The sequence below is a fragment of the Salvelinus namaycush genome, chromosome 40, assembly GCF_016432855.1.
Source record: "Salvelinus namaycush isolate Seneca chromosome 40, SaNama_1.0, whole genome shotgun sequence".
Lineage (NCBI taxonomy): Eukaryota > Metazoa > Chordata > Actinopteri > Salmoniformes > Salmonidae > Salvelinus > Salvelinus namaycush.
In genome coordinates, this window is record NC_052346.1 from 17740624 (window position 1) to 17756275 (window position 15652).

General features: G+C 42.5%; 1 protein-coding gene across 1 annotated transcript; it reads left to right on the plus strand.

Moving 5' to 3' along the window:
- Positions 1–3216: 3216 nt before the first annotated feature.
- On the plus strand, positions 3217–14732 carry LOC120033448 (calcitonin gene-related peptide type 1 receptor-like). The gene is made up of 14 exons (XM_038979808.1): positions 3217–3341; positions 7762–7835; positions 8091–8244; positions 8693–8803; positions 9118–9230; positions 9332–9423; positions 9939–10065; positions 12598–12751; positions 12920–12980; positions 13114–13180; positions 13496–13549; positions 13628–13792; positions 13940–13981; positions 14123–14732. The coding sequence occupies exons 2-14, from the start codon at positions 7785–7787 to the stop codon at positions 14351–14353; spliced, it is 1422 nt and encodes a 473-aa protein (XP_038835736.1). The 5' UTR covers positions 3217–3341; positions 7762–7784; the 3' UTR covers positions 14354–14732.
- Positions 14733–15652: the final 920 nt, after the last annotated feature.

The following is a 15652-nucleotide window of genomic DNA, read 5'->3' on the forward strand; positions in this document are numbered from 1 at the left end:
GTCAAGTAATTATCTTCTTGTTTTCTCATGATTTGGTTGGGTCTAATTGTGGTGCTGTCCTGGGGCTCTGTGAGGTGTGTTTGTGTTTGTGAACAGAGCCCCAGGACCAGCTTGCCTAGGGGACTCTTCTCCAGGTTCATCTCTCTTTAGTTGATGGCTTTGTTACGGAAGGTTTGGGAATAGCTTTCTTTTAGGTGGTTATCCATAGACAGGATAACAGTCTAATAGTCTTTTTCCCTTCTCTTCCTCCCTCAATCCCTCCATAGACAAGATTCTAATAACAGTCTAGGTGACAGGTACAGTTGAAGCACCAGTGATTCTGAGAACACTGTCCTGCGGCGACACAGCACTGCTTTGTCACATATAGGAGACACTTCTAGTAAGTGATTCACTTGGCTGTCTGACTGTGCCAACTGTCAGTGTGTCTACTCTACCATGAATAAATAACATGCTCATTTTCCTTCAGCTTGAGTCAGTGGATGGGGGTGGCATGTGCCACACTCTGTGGCTTATGTCCCTGGCAGGCAGATGTCTCAGCCAGCTTATGTTTAACCAGGGCCCAGATGTCGTGCACTGCTTGTCAAAATGATGCTTCATGGTTGCCAGACTTGGTATAGCTCCCGAGTGGCGCAGCGGTCTAAGGCACTGCATCTCAGTGGAAGAGGTGTCACTACAGTCCCTGGTTTGAATCCAGGCTGTATCACATCTGGCCATGATTGGGTGTCCCATAGGGCGGTGCACAATTGACCCAGCGTTGCCTGGGGTAGGTTGTCATTGTAAATAAGAATTTGTTCTTAACTGACTTGCCTAGTTTAATAAAAAATATAGAAGGCACCTTTAGCTCCCAGGAGATTGACTGGGGATGTGGGGTTAGAGTTTCAGAAGTAACGGTTCCAATCTGTGAGTCTATAAAAGTTTAAATTCATATCAGAATACAAGAAGAGCTTTGTTTTGTGTTACTCCCTGACACCTGACATTTCTGGATTCTGGTTTTGATTGATAGTGCCCTCAGGCTGTATGCAGGTTGGACAGCCTAGTTTAAATGCACTCTACTCTTCTTGACCATGTTGATTGACAGGTGTGAGAAGAAGCAGAATAGTTTGAGCCACATTATGGCTTCCAGAATGTATTCTCAACATTCCAGGGGAAAATCGCTCAAATGTTCTTTACTCCTGAAGTCCTGGAAGGCCTAATCTCAGAACCCAGAACCAAATCTCCTGTGCGCTGGCCAGCTACTCCATTTATGTTAACATTTATGTTAACAATCAGTCACGAGACACCTACCTTCCCTGTATGGCTTCGTAAAGGGTCTCTCAGCCCCTCCACATTTAACTTTACATGAAAAAAACACTGTTTGAAAACATCTCACCACTTCTCCAGCCTGCGTTATTTTCTAGAACATGGCCCTGTTGATGTGTTAGCAATGAAGTTGGTACAGAGAACACGCGTGTGAGCGGAGATTTGCACCACTAATTACATGGATGAATGTAGTGAATCAAAGAAGTACATTATGCAGCAGAATAATTGGGTGTTTTAATGTCATGGAGCAACAGCTGAAAACAAGACATTTGTTATGGCTGACTTAATGACCAGTGGTTGTGTTCTAAGAGATTTTATAGATGCTTAGCAATGACTGAGCGCCCTTTATAAGGAGAATTTAAGGGTTTTGAAATAGCTATTGTGTCAAACCCAGTGAGCAATGTCATTAAAATAAATATGAAACGTTCATTTCTTGCTTTAATCTGAGTTATCCCATAAGAGAGCTAATGAGTTTGTCTCTTATCCTTAGAAACATCCGAAACAGCATCAGAGCTACAGTAATCATTTTCTCAGTTCCTTTGCATTACAATCCCTTTGCTTAAGTAGGCTTCACACAAGTTAAGGATTTTTTAGTTGCCTTTAGACTCAAAGACCCCTGGAGTGACATGTAATGCCACTTGTTAATTTGTACATTTTCATCCCGAGAATTAAATGGGTCAAAATTGATCAAAGCTGTGTCTGGGTTCAGGAAATGACTCTCTCCAATGACTGGCAGACCATGAAATAGGTTACCTTTCTGCAGTGGATTTTGATTCAGTGTCATGGTAATTCAAATGCTGTGTAGGCTACAGATGGTTCAGTGTGTGAAATTGATTAGGCTCCTTGAAGTAGTGCCAAATGAAAGCAAGTATACTGTACAAACAAATATTCACATCAGCTTTCAGTGATTTCAAGTTGTCTTTTTTCCTTGCCAGTTCCAATATCTGTATCTAACAAAGATCCCGTCTCTTATGGATACCCTCTATAACTACATTATAATTAAGCAATAAGGCACGGAGGTTGGCCGATCTACCACGGCCAATCTACCACAAACCCCTGAGGTGCCTTAATCGCTATTAGAAACTGGTTACCAACGTAATTAGAGCAGTAAAAATAAATGTTTTGTCATACTCGTGGTATACGGTCTGATATACCATGGCTGTCAGCCAATCAGCATTCAGGGCTCGAACAACCCAGTTTATAATTAGGATTCTAAACCTGGGGTTTGTTCAGGAGGATGCAACATTATTGAACGTTCAGAGAGAAACATGGAAGTCAAATAATGTGGCTCAACTTGTTTGTTTGTTTATTTGGATCCCCATTAGTTTTTGCAGAAGCAGCAGCTACTCCTCCAGGGGTAAAAAATTCAATATGTTTAAAAAAACAGTCACACAAAAATACAACGATATATAAATACGAAATAAAATAAAATTCAAACAATACAACAATAAAATAATGTGTGTGTTAAGAGTGTCTGTACCGTATGTGCGTGTTTGTATCCCTTGCCGTTCCATGTTTACCCCACAGAGAGGCAGTATTGGACTTTAAGCAAGGTGAAAAAGTGTGGCTTATTTTTGGTCAAAGAAATGGGAAGATGGATCACGTAAGTAAAGTATATGCTTTAGGTTACATTAAACTATTATATTTTAGAAGTTTTGAGCTTATTTGATCATTTAAAAAATGTGTATAGGCCTATCAAATTTGGAAAATGTCGGTCAGCCTAATTCAATTGTAGTCGAAATGTGACACTCCCAACGAATATAGAGATGTAAAATAGTCTAAATCAGAGCCAGACTGAGGGCATTCTGACATCAGCAGTCCAAAAGGGGATGAGACCCTCGGAAGGAAGAGGCGGTTTGTGATGATGTCACAGGATGCCACTGTAGTGGATCAATTTCAATTTGAAGCTCGAGCTCCTCTCCTCGCTTTTACCGTAGAGCACACTGGATTGAACCATCAGTGAAAGGACAACCGGACTATTAGCGCTCTGGAAAAATAATTTGCTATTTTCTTTTCATTAGAAGGCTACATTTCTCAGTAAGGTAAGACACATTTTAATTAATTCCAGTCCAGCAGAATGACAGATTTGAATAATTTCTGGTCTCTTTCTGAAATTGGTTCTGATTGGGTTTGGGTTGGTTATCAAGGTGGATCAGAATAAAAATGTCTGCACAAATAGGCCGAATGATAATAAAATGATAGTATATTGTTGATTGTTAAGATTGGGTCAAGAGCTAATAAAGCTTGATCAACCATGCAGAGTTCCTTCTGAAGAACAGTTGTTTAAACATCCCGGTTTACGTCCACTCCTACCCTGTCGCTGTTGTTGTTGTTGTTGTTGTCTGCATTTTTATGTAAGAGGGAGTTTGAAGATGATGAAATGCTAAGGGATAATATGGTTTAGATAGATGGGGCTGGCCATGGTGTGATGCAGCACGACAGGATTATATGCACTTCTAGAAAGAAAACTTCACGAAAGGCAGGGAGACAAGCGTACACGACAATATGAACAAAGGAAATAACACATATCAACGGCTATATCCTTCACACACAAGGGGATAGTATAGAAGTTTCATCGCTTTTCTACCAACTTGTCATCTTGTTATTTTAATGTTCTTTCTTTTGAGCATTACAATGCCACATATTGGCTGGTTGCGATGCTTCACTGAGTTCTATGATGACATTGGTCCTTCTCAGGATAATAGAACCTTCACTAGCTGTTGTCAGGGAGATTCAGACAGTTTGGAGTATGTCTGGAAGCCACTTCTTGATGCCTGCTGAATGGCTCACACTGCCTGTTACGAAATAGTCTGGACTGCAGATGTCTGCTGGCAAACGTCTCATTACCATGGTTACGTGGTTACAAAAGCACCATGGTCAGTCTAAACAGATTGATAGAAGGCTTTGGTTCTGACTTCAGAAGCAGCACCATGTCAAATGTACACACATTGGTGATTGGTTTTGCTGCAATTCATTGATGTGAAAAGATTCCATTCCAAAGAGATGAGATGTGAGAGTACACACACACTGACAAAAGGTTTATCTTATTTCAATACACTATACAGATGCAGGCGGTGCTTGACTTCGGCAGGAGCTCACCGGAGCAGAGTACCGGCACCTCAACGTTTCTACTGCTTGAGCTCCTATTCTTCATATAGAATATTAGCTCAAAAGTATTGTGGAGCTCCTGCACCTAAATATAAACAGTACAGGCACCTATTTCAGTCCAAGTCAAGCACTGGTTGCAGGGCATGCTGTAACAAAACATGTGCAGCAACACTTTCATCTTCAGGTGTCCTAGCTACACAGTGGAATGGGCTTGGTGCCCCTGAATGTGCCCCTTTAAGAGAGAAAGCACTGTGTGTTGACTAGGGTTTTGGACAGTGGAAAGATTTGGGTACATTTCCAGGGGTGTGTTGGAGAAGGACATAAGTTAAACAAACTGTCAGAGGGTTGACAAGTGCTTCCTGATTTAGGAGGGCTGGGATGGGGCTACTGCAGGAAAGTGAGAAAGAGAGGGGGGGAGAAATAGAGAGAGGGATAGAGAGAGACAGGGATAGGAGAAGGAGAGAGAGAGGATGGTAGGGGGGGAGGGGGGAGTAAATACCTCCATGTTTCCTTGGTTCTGCCAAGCTCTCTCACAAACTCTCTCTCCTCACCCCCTCATGAATTCCATTAATTTGGTACTGTGGAACCTTTGGGGGTGTTGGCCGACTCAACCCTTCATGTTATGACCCAGGAAAGCTTGGAGAGGAAACCCTGACATGTCTCTCAGGCCCCTCCCTGCTGTTCCTCCCTGGTGCTTCAGGAAGGGCACAAGGTTATCATGGTTGGGCCTGCTGTTATTCTGCTTGGCTTCAGAGAAGAGAAGTGCTTTTGTCTTATTGCCAAGCTGATGGTTTAAACCTGACGCTGCATGTTTGGGGAACGACCGTCGCTAGCTCTGTTTTTGTTTTAGAAAAAGATAGCTAATGCATTAATATCCAGCGGTGGGAGTTTGAGTAGCCGAGATCCCTGTGGATTTACAGTCAGGTCCATAAATATTTGGACATTGACCAAGTTATTATCATTTTGGCTCCGTACGCCACCACAATGGATTTGGAAGGAAACACAGCATATTGGAGTTGAAAATAAATTAAATTGAAATTAAATAATGAATGTGAGCTGAAAGTGCAGACTTTCAGCTTTAATTTAAGGGTATTTACCTCCAAATCGGGTGAACGGTGTAGGAATTACAGCACTTTTTATATGTGGCCCCCCAATTTTAGGGGCTCAAAAGTCATTGGACAAACTAACATAATCATAAATTATATTGTGAGTTTTAATACTTGGTTGCAAATCCTTTGCAGTCAATAACTGCCTGAAGTCTGTAACCCATAGACATCACCAGATGCTGGGTTTCTTCTCTGGTGATGCTCCGTCAGGCCTTTACTGCAGCTGTCTTCAGTTCCTGCTTGTTCTTGGGGCATTTTGCCTTCAGTTTTGCCTCCTGCAAGGGAAGTGCATGCGCAATTGGATTCAGGTCAGGTGATTGACATTCCACTTCTTTGCCTTAAAAAAGCATTGGGTTGCTTTCGCAGTATGCTTCGGGTCATTGTCCATCTGCACTGTGAAGCGACGTCCAATGAGTTTTGAAGCATTTGGCTGAATCTGTATACAAGGGAACCAATTCCATTGGCAGCCATATATGGCCATAACACTACCTCCACCATGCTTCACAGATGAGGTGGTATGCTTCGGATCATGAGCAGTTCCTTCCCTTCTGTATACTCTTCTCTTCCCATCTGTCTGGTACAAGTTGATATTTGTCTCATCTGTCCATAGGATGTTGTTCCAGAACTGTACAGGTTTTCTTAGATGTTATTTGGCAAACTCTGATCTGGTCTTCCTGTTTTTGAGGCTTGCCAGTGGTTTACATCTTGTGCTAAACCGTCTGTATTTACTCTGGTGAAGTTTTCTCTTGAATGTTGACTTTGACACAGATATGCCTACCTCCTGCTGGGTGTTCTTGATCTGGACAACTGTTGTGAAGGGGTTTCTTTTCACCAGGGAAATAATTATTCTGTCATCCATCACAGTTGTTTTCCGTGGTCTTCCGGGCCTTTTGGTGTTCCTGAGCTCAGCAGTGTGTTCTTTCTTTTTCAGAATGTACCAAATAGTTGATTTGGCCAAACCTCGTGTTTTATCTCTCTGATGGGTTTGTTTTGATTTGTCAGCCTAATGATGGCTTGCTTCACTGGCAGTGACAGACTTCATATTGAGGGTTAACAGCAACAGATTCCGAATGCAAATGCCACACTTGAAATCAACTCTAGATCTTTTATCTGATTACTTATAAATGAACTAATGAGGGAATAACACACAGCTAGCCATGGAACAGCTGAGCAGCCAGTTGTCCAATTACTTTTGGTCCCTTAAAAATGGGGCACCACATATAAAAAGTGCTGTAATTCCTACACCATTCACCCGATTTGGATGTAAATACCCTCAAATTAAAGCTGGAAATCTGCCCTTTCAGCTTATATTCATTAATTAATTTAAACTGTGGTTGACAGTTAAAATAATAATAACTTGGTCAATGTCCGAATAGTTCTGGACCTGAATGTGTGTGATAGACAGATTTATATTACCCACTACTCGCTATGTACGGTATCTTAGTTTTACGGGTAGTTATTTGTCAGTTGGTGCTGTTCCCTTCACAGATGCTATTGGGCTGCACCTCCATGTGTATTTTATTAGTGAGGAGAGGACCAAAGGGGCCGGTTCTGGGTTCAGTTCTGTGTGATTGATGGCTTCATCACATCAACACGTGTCTCTTTAATGCTTTCAAACCAAAACAAGTGTATTTGGAAATAGACTCAGACGTTTTGTTTACTGACATGGATGTGATAGGGTAGTTGGCTATGTCAGTGGTGACATAACCAGGGGCGCAACTTTGGTTTTAGAAGTGTGTGGGGGGGGGGACATTAATATTTTCTTTACGCATGGGCCTAAAGCAGACCATTGCCTCGTTTTGTATCACATTCCAATGATAAAACTGGGGGGACAAAAATGCAATTTCAGAATGTGTGGGGGAGCATGTCCCCCTTGTCCACAGTGAAAGTTGCGCCCCTGGACATAACATTCATATAAGTGACAATGTCATTGATAATAATGTAATTAATTTATCATATGAGTGACATAGCAATCAATCATATGAATGGTTAATCTAGATTGATCTATAAAGGTTTTCTTAAAAAAAACTTGTTTTAGTGTATTATTATGACTGTGATCTCTCTCCCTCTTCTCCCTGTTTCTGCAGTATTTTCTCCCTCTCTCTGAGACCGATAGGGTGATTATTGCAAGCAGTCTTGGCTCTGAGCCATAGATAGCAGTTCGCTTGGCTGGGAGTGAAATTTTCCTCTCAGTAAAACCCCTTCCACCGTTCACAGACCTGCTGACCTGTCTCTATCTCTCCTCCAGGACCCGTTGACAGCAGAGCCAGGATGGATGCTAACGGCATATTCTCACTTCTGTTGCTGTGTTCTGTCACTGAGGTAATATACTCACCCAAGTTGTGAAGTCATTTACCCTTTGTCCTCGATATGCCTTTTATAAACTCACTGTGGCATGCAGAGTGAATATGGTTCCTCTTGAAAGTCGTTAAAACATGATCATAACTCATATTTAACTCTCAAATCCACACTTTCACTCTCTTGATTTGGTTTGATACGCTAAAATACTCTATGATCATCTCCTTACCTGTCCGTGAGTGTATCGTTTCCTCTGAGTGTTAGATGTTTTTTTCTCAGCTGTGTGTGTTGGCGAGCCCTGAGGGGAATGACTCCCAGCAGCACCATACCCAGAACGTCTACCACGACATCGGTGTCACCAGGAACACCATAGTCACTGCTCAGTTTGAGTGCTATCAGAAGATCATGAAAAACGACAAACACAACAAAATAGGTAAGGGTCCCTTAAGGGTGGTGTGGTGCAGGTTGTAATGGGGGTAGCTCATTTGTTCAATTTCAATCTCATGATTTGCATGGTAGAGTATTTCAATTTACTCTTAGCATATTCCATTTGAATTTGAAACAATCTTCAGTCTTAACTGAAATGGTCCTAACCCCAGTGAATATCACCTTCTAAGGAACAGACCCCCCAGTTTCAGTTTCAACTTAAAAGTATGCTTAAAGGGATACTTCCGGATTTTGTCTAAATCTATTTCCCTAGAGTCAGATGAACTTGTGGATACCATTATTATGTGTGCAGTATGAAGGAAGTTAGAGGTAGTTTCGCGAGCCAATGCTAACTAGCGTTAGCGCAATGACTATGGGTATCTGCTAGCATGCTCATTGCCAAAATCCCGAAGTATCCCTTTAAACTGCGTGTGTTGTTGTGTCCCTTCACTCAGGGCCAGTGTGTAACAGGACGTGGGATGGCTGGCTGTGCTGGGAGGACACAGAGGCAGGCTTCACTACAAACCAACACTGTCCAGACTACTTCCAAGACTTTGACACAGCAGGTCTGTATTTTGCACCCTGGCTGGTCTCTCCAACCCAACGACATTGAACAGAGATTATTGTATGACTGTATGAGGTAATGTACGAGTCAACCTGGCTATTCTCTGTTAGGCTTTTAGAGAAATGTCCTTTGCTATTTTCAACATTCATTTTAGTATGGATAAAGGGATGAAAGTTATTCTCATGAATGGTTATCGCTCTTTTTGAATGAATGCTGTGTTGATTGCTGAGATGAGCGTGTCACACCTATCCACTCTTCTGTTGACTCACGTTGGTTGATGCACTACATCACTCACCTTCTGTTTCTAATCACCAGAAATGGCGTCCAAAGTGTGCAGTGAAACGGGTAATTGGTTTCTACACCCGGAGAGCAACAGGACATGGACAAACTACACCAAATGTACGGCATACACCAGCGCAGGAAGAGTGGTAAGAAAAGTGACCTTTTGATAAGCTTTTTAATGTAGTTATATTGTTGTGGATATTATATTGTAATGCATGTTAGGTTGACATGGTGTATTCTTTCTCAGACAGCGATGAATCTCTACTACCTGGTTCTGATTGGACATGGACTGTCGCTAACGTCATTGTTCTTCTCATTGGGAATATTTTTCCATTTCAAGTAAGTTACTCTGTTAGCCCATCAGTATGCTCCTGTTTTATATTCATTTTATTAACCTTTATTTTAACATGGTGTCATATTGAGACCAAGTGTCTTTTTCAAATGAGCCCTGCACAATATAAACACACATATCAACACAAAACCCAATAAAATACAAAATTACAAAACATGATCATAAAAAACGAACACAATCTTCACTTAGAGCATTCCCCACTACTGTTTTAAATTATATAGAAATATACATAAAATATAGAAATATATATTAATATATATATATGGTGTTTTTCTTACTTTAGATTGAATAATTAAATTATTTTCTATGGAAAGAAGGAGGAAAAAGTCATTCATACGGGCCTACTCATAAGGAGGCATTGACGACACAAGCGTCATAAATGATGTGGGGAGAATGTATTTATAAGGACTTGTAAGGAGTTTAACTCAATAAAGAAAGTACATTGATCCCCTTCCATTGTTGTCCATTCAACATACGGATATTTTCTTTCTTTCCCTACCAGGAGTCTAAGCTGCCAGAGGATAACGCTCCACAAAAACCTATTTTTTTCATTTGTGTTGAACTCAGTCATCACCATCATCTGGTTGACAGCGGTGGCTAACAACCAGGGACTAGTGCAGAGCAACCCTGTGAGTATGATGACTAACAACCAGTGACTAGTACAACCCTGTCAGTATGATGACTAACAACCAGGGACTAGTACAACCCTGTCAGTATGATGACTAACAACCAGTGACTAGTACAACCCTGTCAGTATGATGACTAACAACCAGTGACTAGTACAGTACAACCCTGTCAGTATGATGACTAACAACCAGGGACTAGTACAACCCTGTGAGTATGATGACTAACAACCAGGGACTAGTGCAGAGCAACCCTGTGAGTATGATGACTAACAACCAGGGACTAGTACAACCCTGTGAGTATGATGACTAACAACCAGGGACTAGTACAACCCTGTGAGTATGATGACTAACAACCAGGGACTAGTGCAGAGCAACCCTGTGAGTATGATGACTAACAACCAGGGACTAGTACAACCCTGTGAGTATGATGACTAACAACCAGGGACTAGTGCAGAGCAACCCTGTGAGTATGATGACTAACAACCAGGGACTAGTGCAGAGCAACCCTGTCAGTATGATGACTAACAACCAGGGACTAGTACAACCCTGTCAGTATGATGACTAACAACCAGGGACTAGTGCAGAGCAACCCTGTGAGTATGATGACTAACAACCAGGGACTAGTGCAGAGCAACCCTGTGAGTATGATGACTAACAACCAGGGACTAGTACAGTACAACCCTGTCAGTATGATGACTAACAACCAGGGACTAGTACAGTACAACCCTGTCAGTATGATGACTAACAACCAGGGACTAGTACAACCCTGTGAGTATGATGACTAACAACCAGGGACTAGTGCAGAGCAACCCTGTGAGTATGATGACTAACAACCAGGGACTAGTACAACCCTGTCAGTATGATGACTAACAACCAGGGACTAGTACAACCCTGTCAGTATGATGACTAACAACCAGGGACTAGTACAGTACAACCCTGTGAGTATGATGACTAACAACCAGGGACTAGTACAACCCTGTCAGTATGATGACTAACAACCAGGGACTAGTACAACCCTGTCAGTATGATGACTAACAACCAGGGACTAGTACAACCCTGTCAGTATGATGACTAACAACCAGGGACTAGTACAACCCTGTCAGTATGATGACTAACAACCAGGGACTAGTACAGTACAACCCTGTCAGTATGATGACTAACAACCAGGGACTAGTACAGTACAACCCTGTCAGTATGATGACTAACAACCAGGGACTAGTACAACCCTGTCAGTATGATGACTAACAACCAGGGACTAGTACAGTACAACCCTGTCAGTATGATGACTAACAACCAGGGACTAGTACAGTACAACCCTGTCAGTATGATGACTAACAACCAGGGACTAGTACAACCCTGTCAGTATGATGACTAACAACCAGGGACTAGTACAGTACAACCCTGTCAGTATGATGACTAACAACCAGGGACTAGTACAACCCTGTCAGTATGATGACTAACAACCAGGGACTAGTATAACCCTGTCAGTATGATGACTAACAACCAGGGACTAGTACAACCCTGTCAGTATGATGACTAACAACCAGGGACTAGTACAACCCTGTCAGTATGATGACTAACAACCAGGGACTAGTACAGTACAACCCTGTCAGTATGATGACTAACAACCAGGGACTAGTACAGTACAACCCTGTCAGTATGATGACTAACAACCAGGGACTAGTACAACCCTGTCAGTATGATGACTAACAACCAGGGACTAGTACAGTACAACCCTGTCAGTATGATGACTAACAACCAGGGACTAGTACAGTACAACCCTGTCAGTATGATGATTAGTACACAGCGTTGTACGAGATCTTCAGTTTCTTGGCAATTTCTCACATGGAATAGCCTTCATTTCTCAGAACAAGAATAGACTGACGAGTTTCAGAAGAACGTTCTTTGTTTCTAGACATTTTGAAGCTGTAATCGAAACCACTAATGCTGATGCTCCAGATACTCAACTAGTCTAAAGAAGGCCAGTTGTATTGCTTCCTTAATCAGCACAACAGTTTTCAGCTGTGCTAACGTAATTGAAAAAGGGTTTTCTAATGATCAATTAGCCTTTTAAAATGATAATCTTGTATTAGCTAACACAACGTGCCTTTGGAACACAGGAGTGATGGTTGCTGATAATGGGCCTCTGTACGCCTATGTAGATATTCCATAAAATATCTGCCGTTTCCAGCTACAATAGTCATTTACAACATTAACAATGTCTACACTGTATTTCTGATCAATTTCATATTATTTTAATGGACAAAAATGTTGCTTTTCTTTCAAAAACAAGGACATTTCTAAGTAACCCCAAACTTTTGAACGGTAGTGTATATTAAAGGTGTAAATATATTAAAAGTTTATATATTAAAGGTCCCAACCTGTTTCACAAGAACAGAATTAACTTAGGATGTAAATAATGAGCAAAGCATTTCCAAGCTCAGTAGACAAAAATGTCTGCTCAACCATAGACTGTTAGTTGACACTGACGGGGGATATTCCAAGCTGATACTAGTTCTGCTACCCCACCACCAGGTGAGCTGTAAGGTGATCATGTTTATTCACCTGTACCTGTTTGGCTGTAACTACTTCTGGATGCTGTGTGAGGGTATCTACCTGCACACACTCATCGTGGTGGCCGTGTTTGCTGAGAAACAGCACCTCATGTGGTACTACCTGCTTGGATGGGGTACGTGAAGTTACCACAAAACCACGAACTAACGAAACAATTAACTATTACACGATTATACAACGTTTGCCTTTTTAAGGGATGTTTCTAAATGTTAATTTCATGTTGAATTACAGTTGTTTGTCCATTATGTCATCCATTAAAATCAATTATTGAATCATCTCCCAGGATTCCCACTCATACCTGCATTGATTCATGCAATAGCACGAAGCTACTACTACAATGATAAGTAAGTATTTTGATAACTTTCTCTCTGGTCTTTGATAAGTATGCCATTCTCTGCCACATACAGTAATTCATGGATAAGCCATGTTGTCCACATGAGTCAAATATCTCTTGGCATCTCCCTCTCTCCTCCACAGTTGTTGGATCAGCTCAAACACATCCCTGCTCTACATCATCCATGGTCCCATCTGTGCTGCCCTGCTGGTGAGCCCTTCTTTAAGCCACAATTCCAAGTACAATAACTAACGTTTACGACCATCCCTGTTCTTTTCCTTGTGTGATCACTGTAAACAGAAGAGTCATCAACCTCAGGTCTCCTTTATACTCTGGGTGGGACTTTAAGTACATTTACTTTGAACATAATGTGCTGGTCTCTGGCTGGACTCATTGGACACATTGGCTTATTTCCAAAATATCTCTCTTTCTCTCTCTCTCTGTCTCTTCTCCCCCTCCCTCTCCCTCCCTCCTACCCCCCTTTTCTATCCCTCCCTCCCCCTCTCACTCCCCCTCTCTCTCCAGGTGAATCTGTTCTTCCTGTTGAACATTGTGCGTGTCCTCATCACCAAACTGAAGGTAATCCACCAACAAGCAGAAGATCATTTCCTCTATTTGCTGTAACAAATGGACTTATAAAGTTGTATTGTATTTTAGGTGACCCATCAGGCTGAATCTAGCCTCTACATGAAGGCTGTGAGAGCCACCCTGATCCTGGTCCCTCTCCTGGGCATCCAGTTTGTCTTGTTCCCCTACAAACCCCAGGGACGCTTCGCCTTGGAGATCTACGACTATATTATGAACATCCTCATGCACTACCAGGTAGGACAACTAGAACATTCTCAAATTTCTAAAACTCTAGAGAACTTCTAGAACTTTTAACTCAACTCTAGAAGTTAAGTTAGAGTAGTGTCCCAAAGTGGTTAGTGTTATCTTCTTTGTGTTGAAGTATACTCTTTCTATCCTCAGGGTCTCCTCGTTGCCACCATCTTCTGCTTTTTCAATGGCGAGGTAAGACTTCAGCGAGATATTACGTCAATTCTGAACTAACTCTCCATCAGAAAGCTGAGTTGATGCGACCATAGTTACATTGATAAGGTATAACGTTGAAGCAATGTCAACTTTTGTCCGATGGGACTTTCTTTCTTCCAGGTCCAAGGTGTTTTGCGAAGGCACTGGAACCAGCAGAGGATCCAGTTTGGCAGTAACTTTGCCCACGCAGACGTCTTCCGCTCAGCCTCATACGTGGCGTCATCCCTGACGGAGGTGCACCGCTGCTACAGCATCGACGGGCACACCGAACACATGAACGGCAAGAACAGCTACCACGACATCGAGACGGTGACACCCACCATACTCCGGTCGGACAACCCTTTTGCCTGAGGCCTGAGGCTGAAGGTCGGAAGTCGCGGGCCTTGGGTCTGTACAGTTACACAGTGGCAGTTAAACTTTCAGTTGAAATGACTGCAGACAATTTGGAGCTCTTTTTCCACCATATTCTAGAACATTTTACATTACATGAACATAACATGGACGTTTATAGGGAGCACTACTCAACCTCTTGATCTGGTAAATACAGTTACCTTCAACTGATTCACTTTAACTTTACGAGGACTGAATAGGCACTTAACTAGAGACACCTGTGTAAAGGAATGGACACTACCTACACTACCTTAAGGGTATTAGCGTAAATAATGGACACTACCTACACTACCTTAAGGGTATTAGTGTAAGGAATAAATCTTGCCGTTTCATCCTGTGGACTGAAGAGCCTGCGACTGTACAACAACCTCTAACCCAAGAGCCTGAGACTCTACAACAACCTCTAACCCAAGAGCCTGAGACTCTACAACAACCTCTAACCCAAGAGCCTGAGACTCTACAACAACCTCTAACCCAAGAGCCTGAGACTCTACAACAACCTCTGACCCAAGAGCCTGAGACTCTACAACAACCTCTAACCCAAGAGCCTGAGACTCTACAACAACCTCTGACCCAAGAGCCTGAGACTCTACAACAACCTCTAACCCAAGAGCCTGAGACTCTACAACAACCTCTGACCCAAGAGCCTGAGACTCTACAACAACCTCTAACCCAAGAGCCTGAGACTCTACAACAACCTCTGACCCAAGAGCCTGAGACTGTACAACAACCTCTGACCCAAGAGCCTGAGACTCTACAACAACCTCTAACCCAAGAGCCTGAGACTCTACAACAACCTCTGACCCAAGAGCCTGAGACTCTACAACAACCTCTGACCCAAGAGCCTGAGACTCTACAACAACCTCTAACCCAAGAGCCTGAGACTCTACAACAACCTCTGACCCAAGAGCCTGAGACTCTACAACAACCTCTAACCCAAGAGCCTGAGACTCTACAACAACCTCTGACCCAAGAGCCTGAGACTGTACAACAACCTCTGACCCAAGAGCCTGAGACTCTACAACAACCTCTGACCCAAGAGCCTGAGACTCTACAACAACCTCTAACCCAAGAGCCTGAGACTCTACAACAACCTCTGACCCAAGAGCCTGAGACTCTACAACAACCTCTAACCCAAGAGCCTGAGACTCTACAACAACCTCTGACCCAAGAGCCTGAGACTCTACAACAACCTCTGACCCAAGAGCCTGAGACTCTACAACAACCTCTGACCCAAGAGCCTGAGACTCTACAACAACC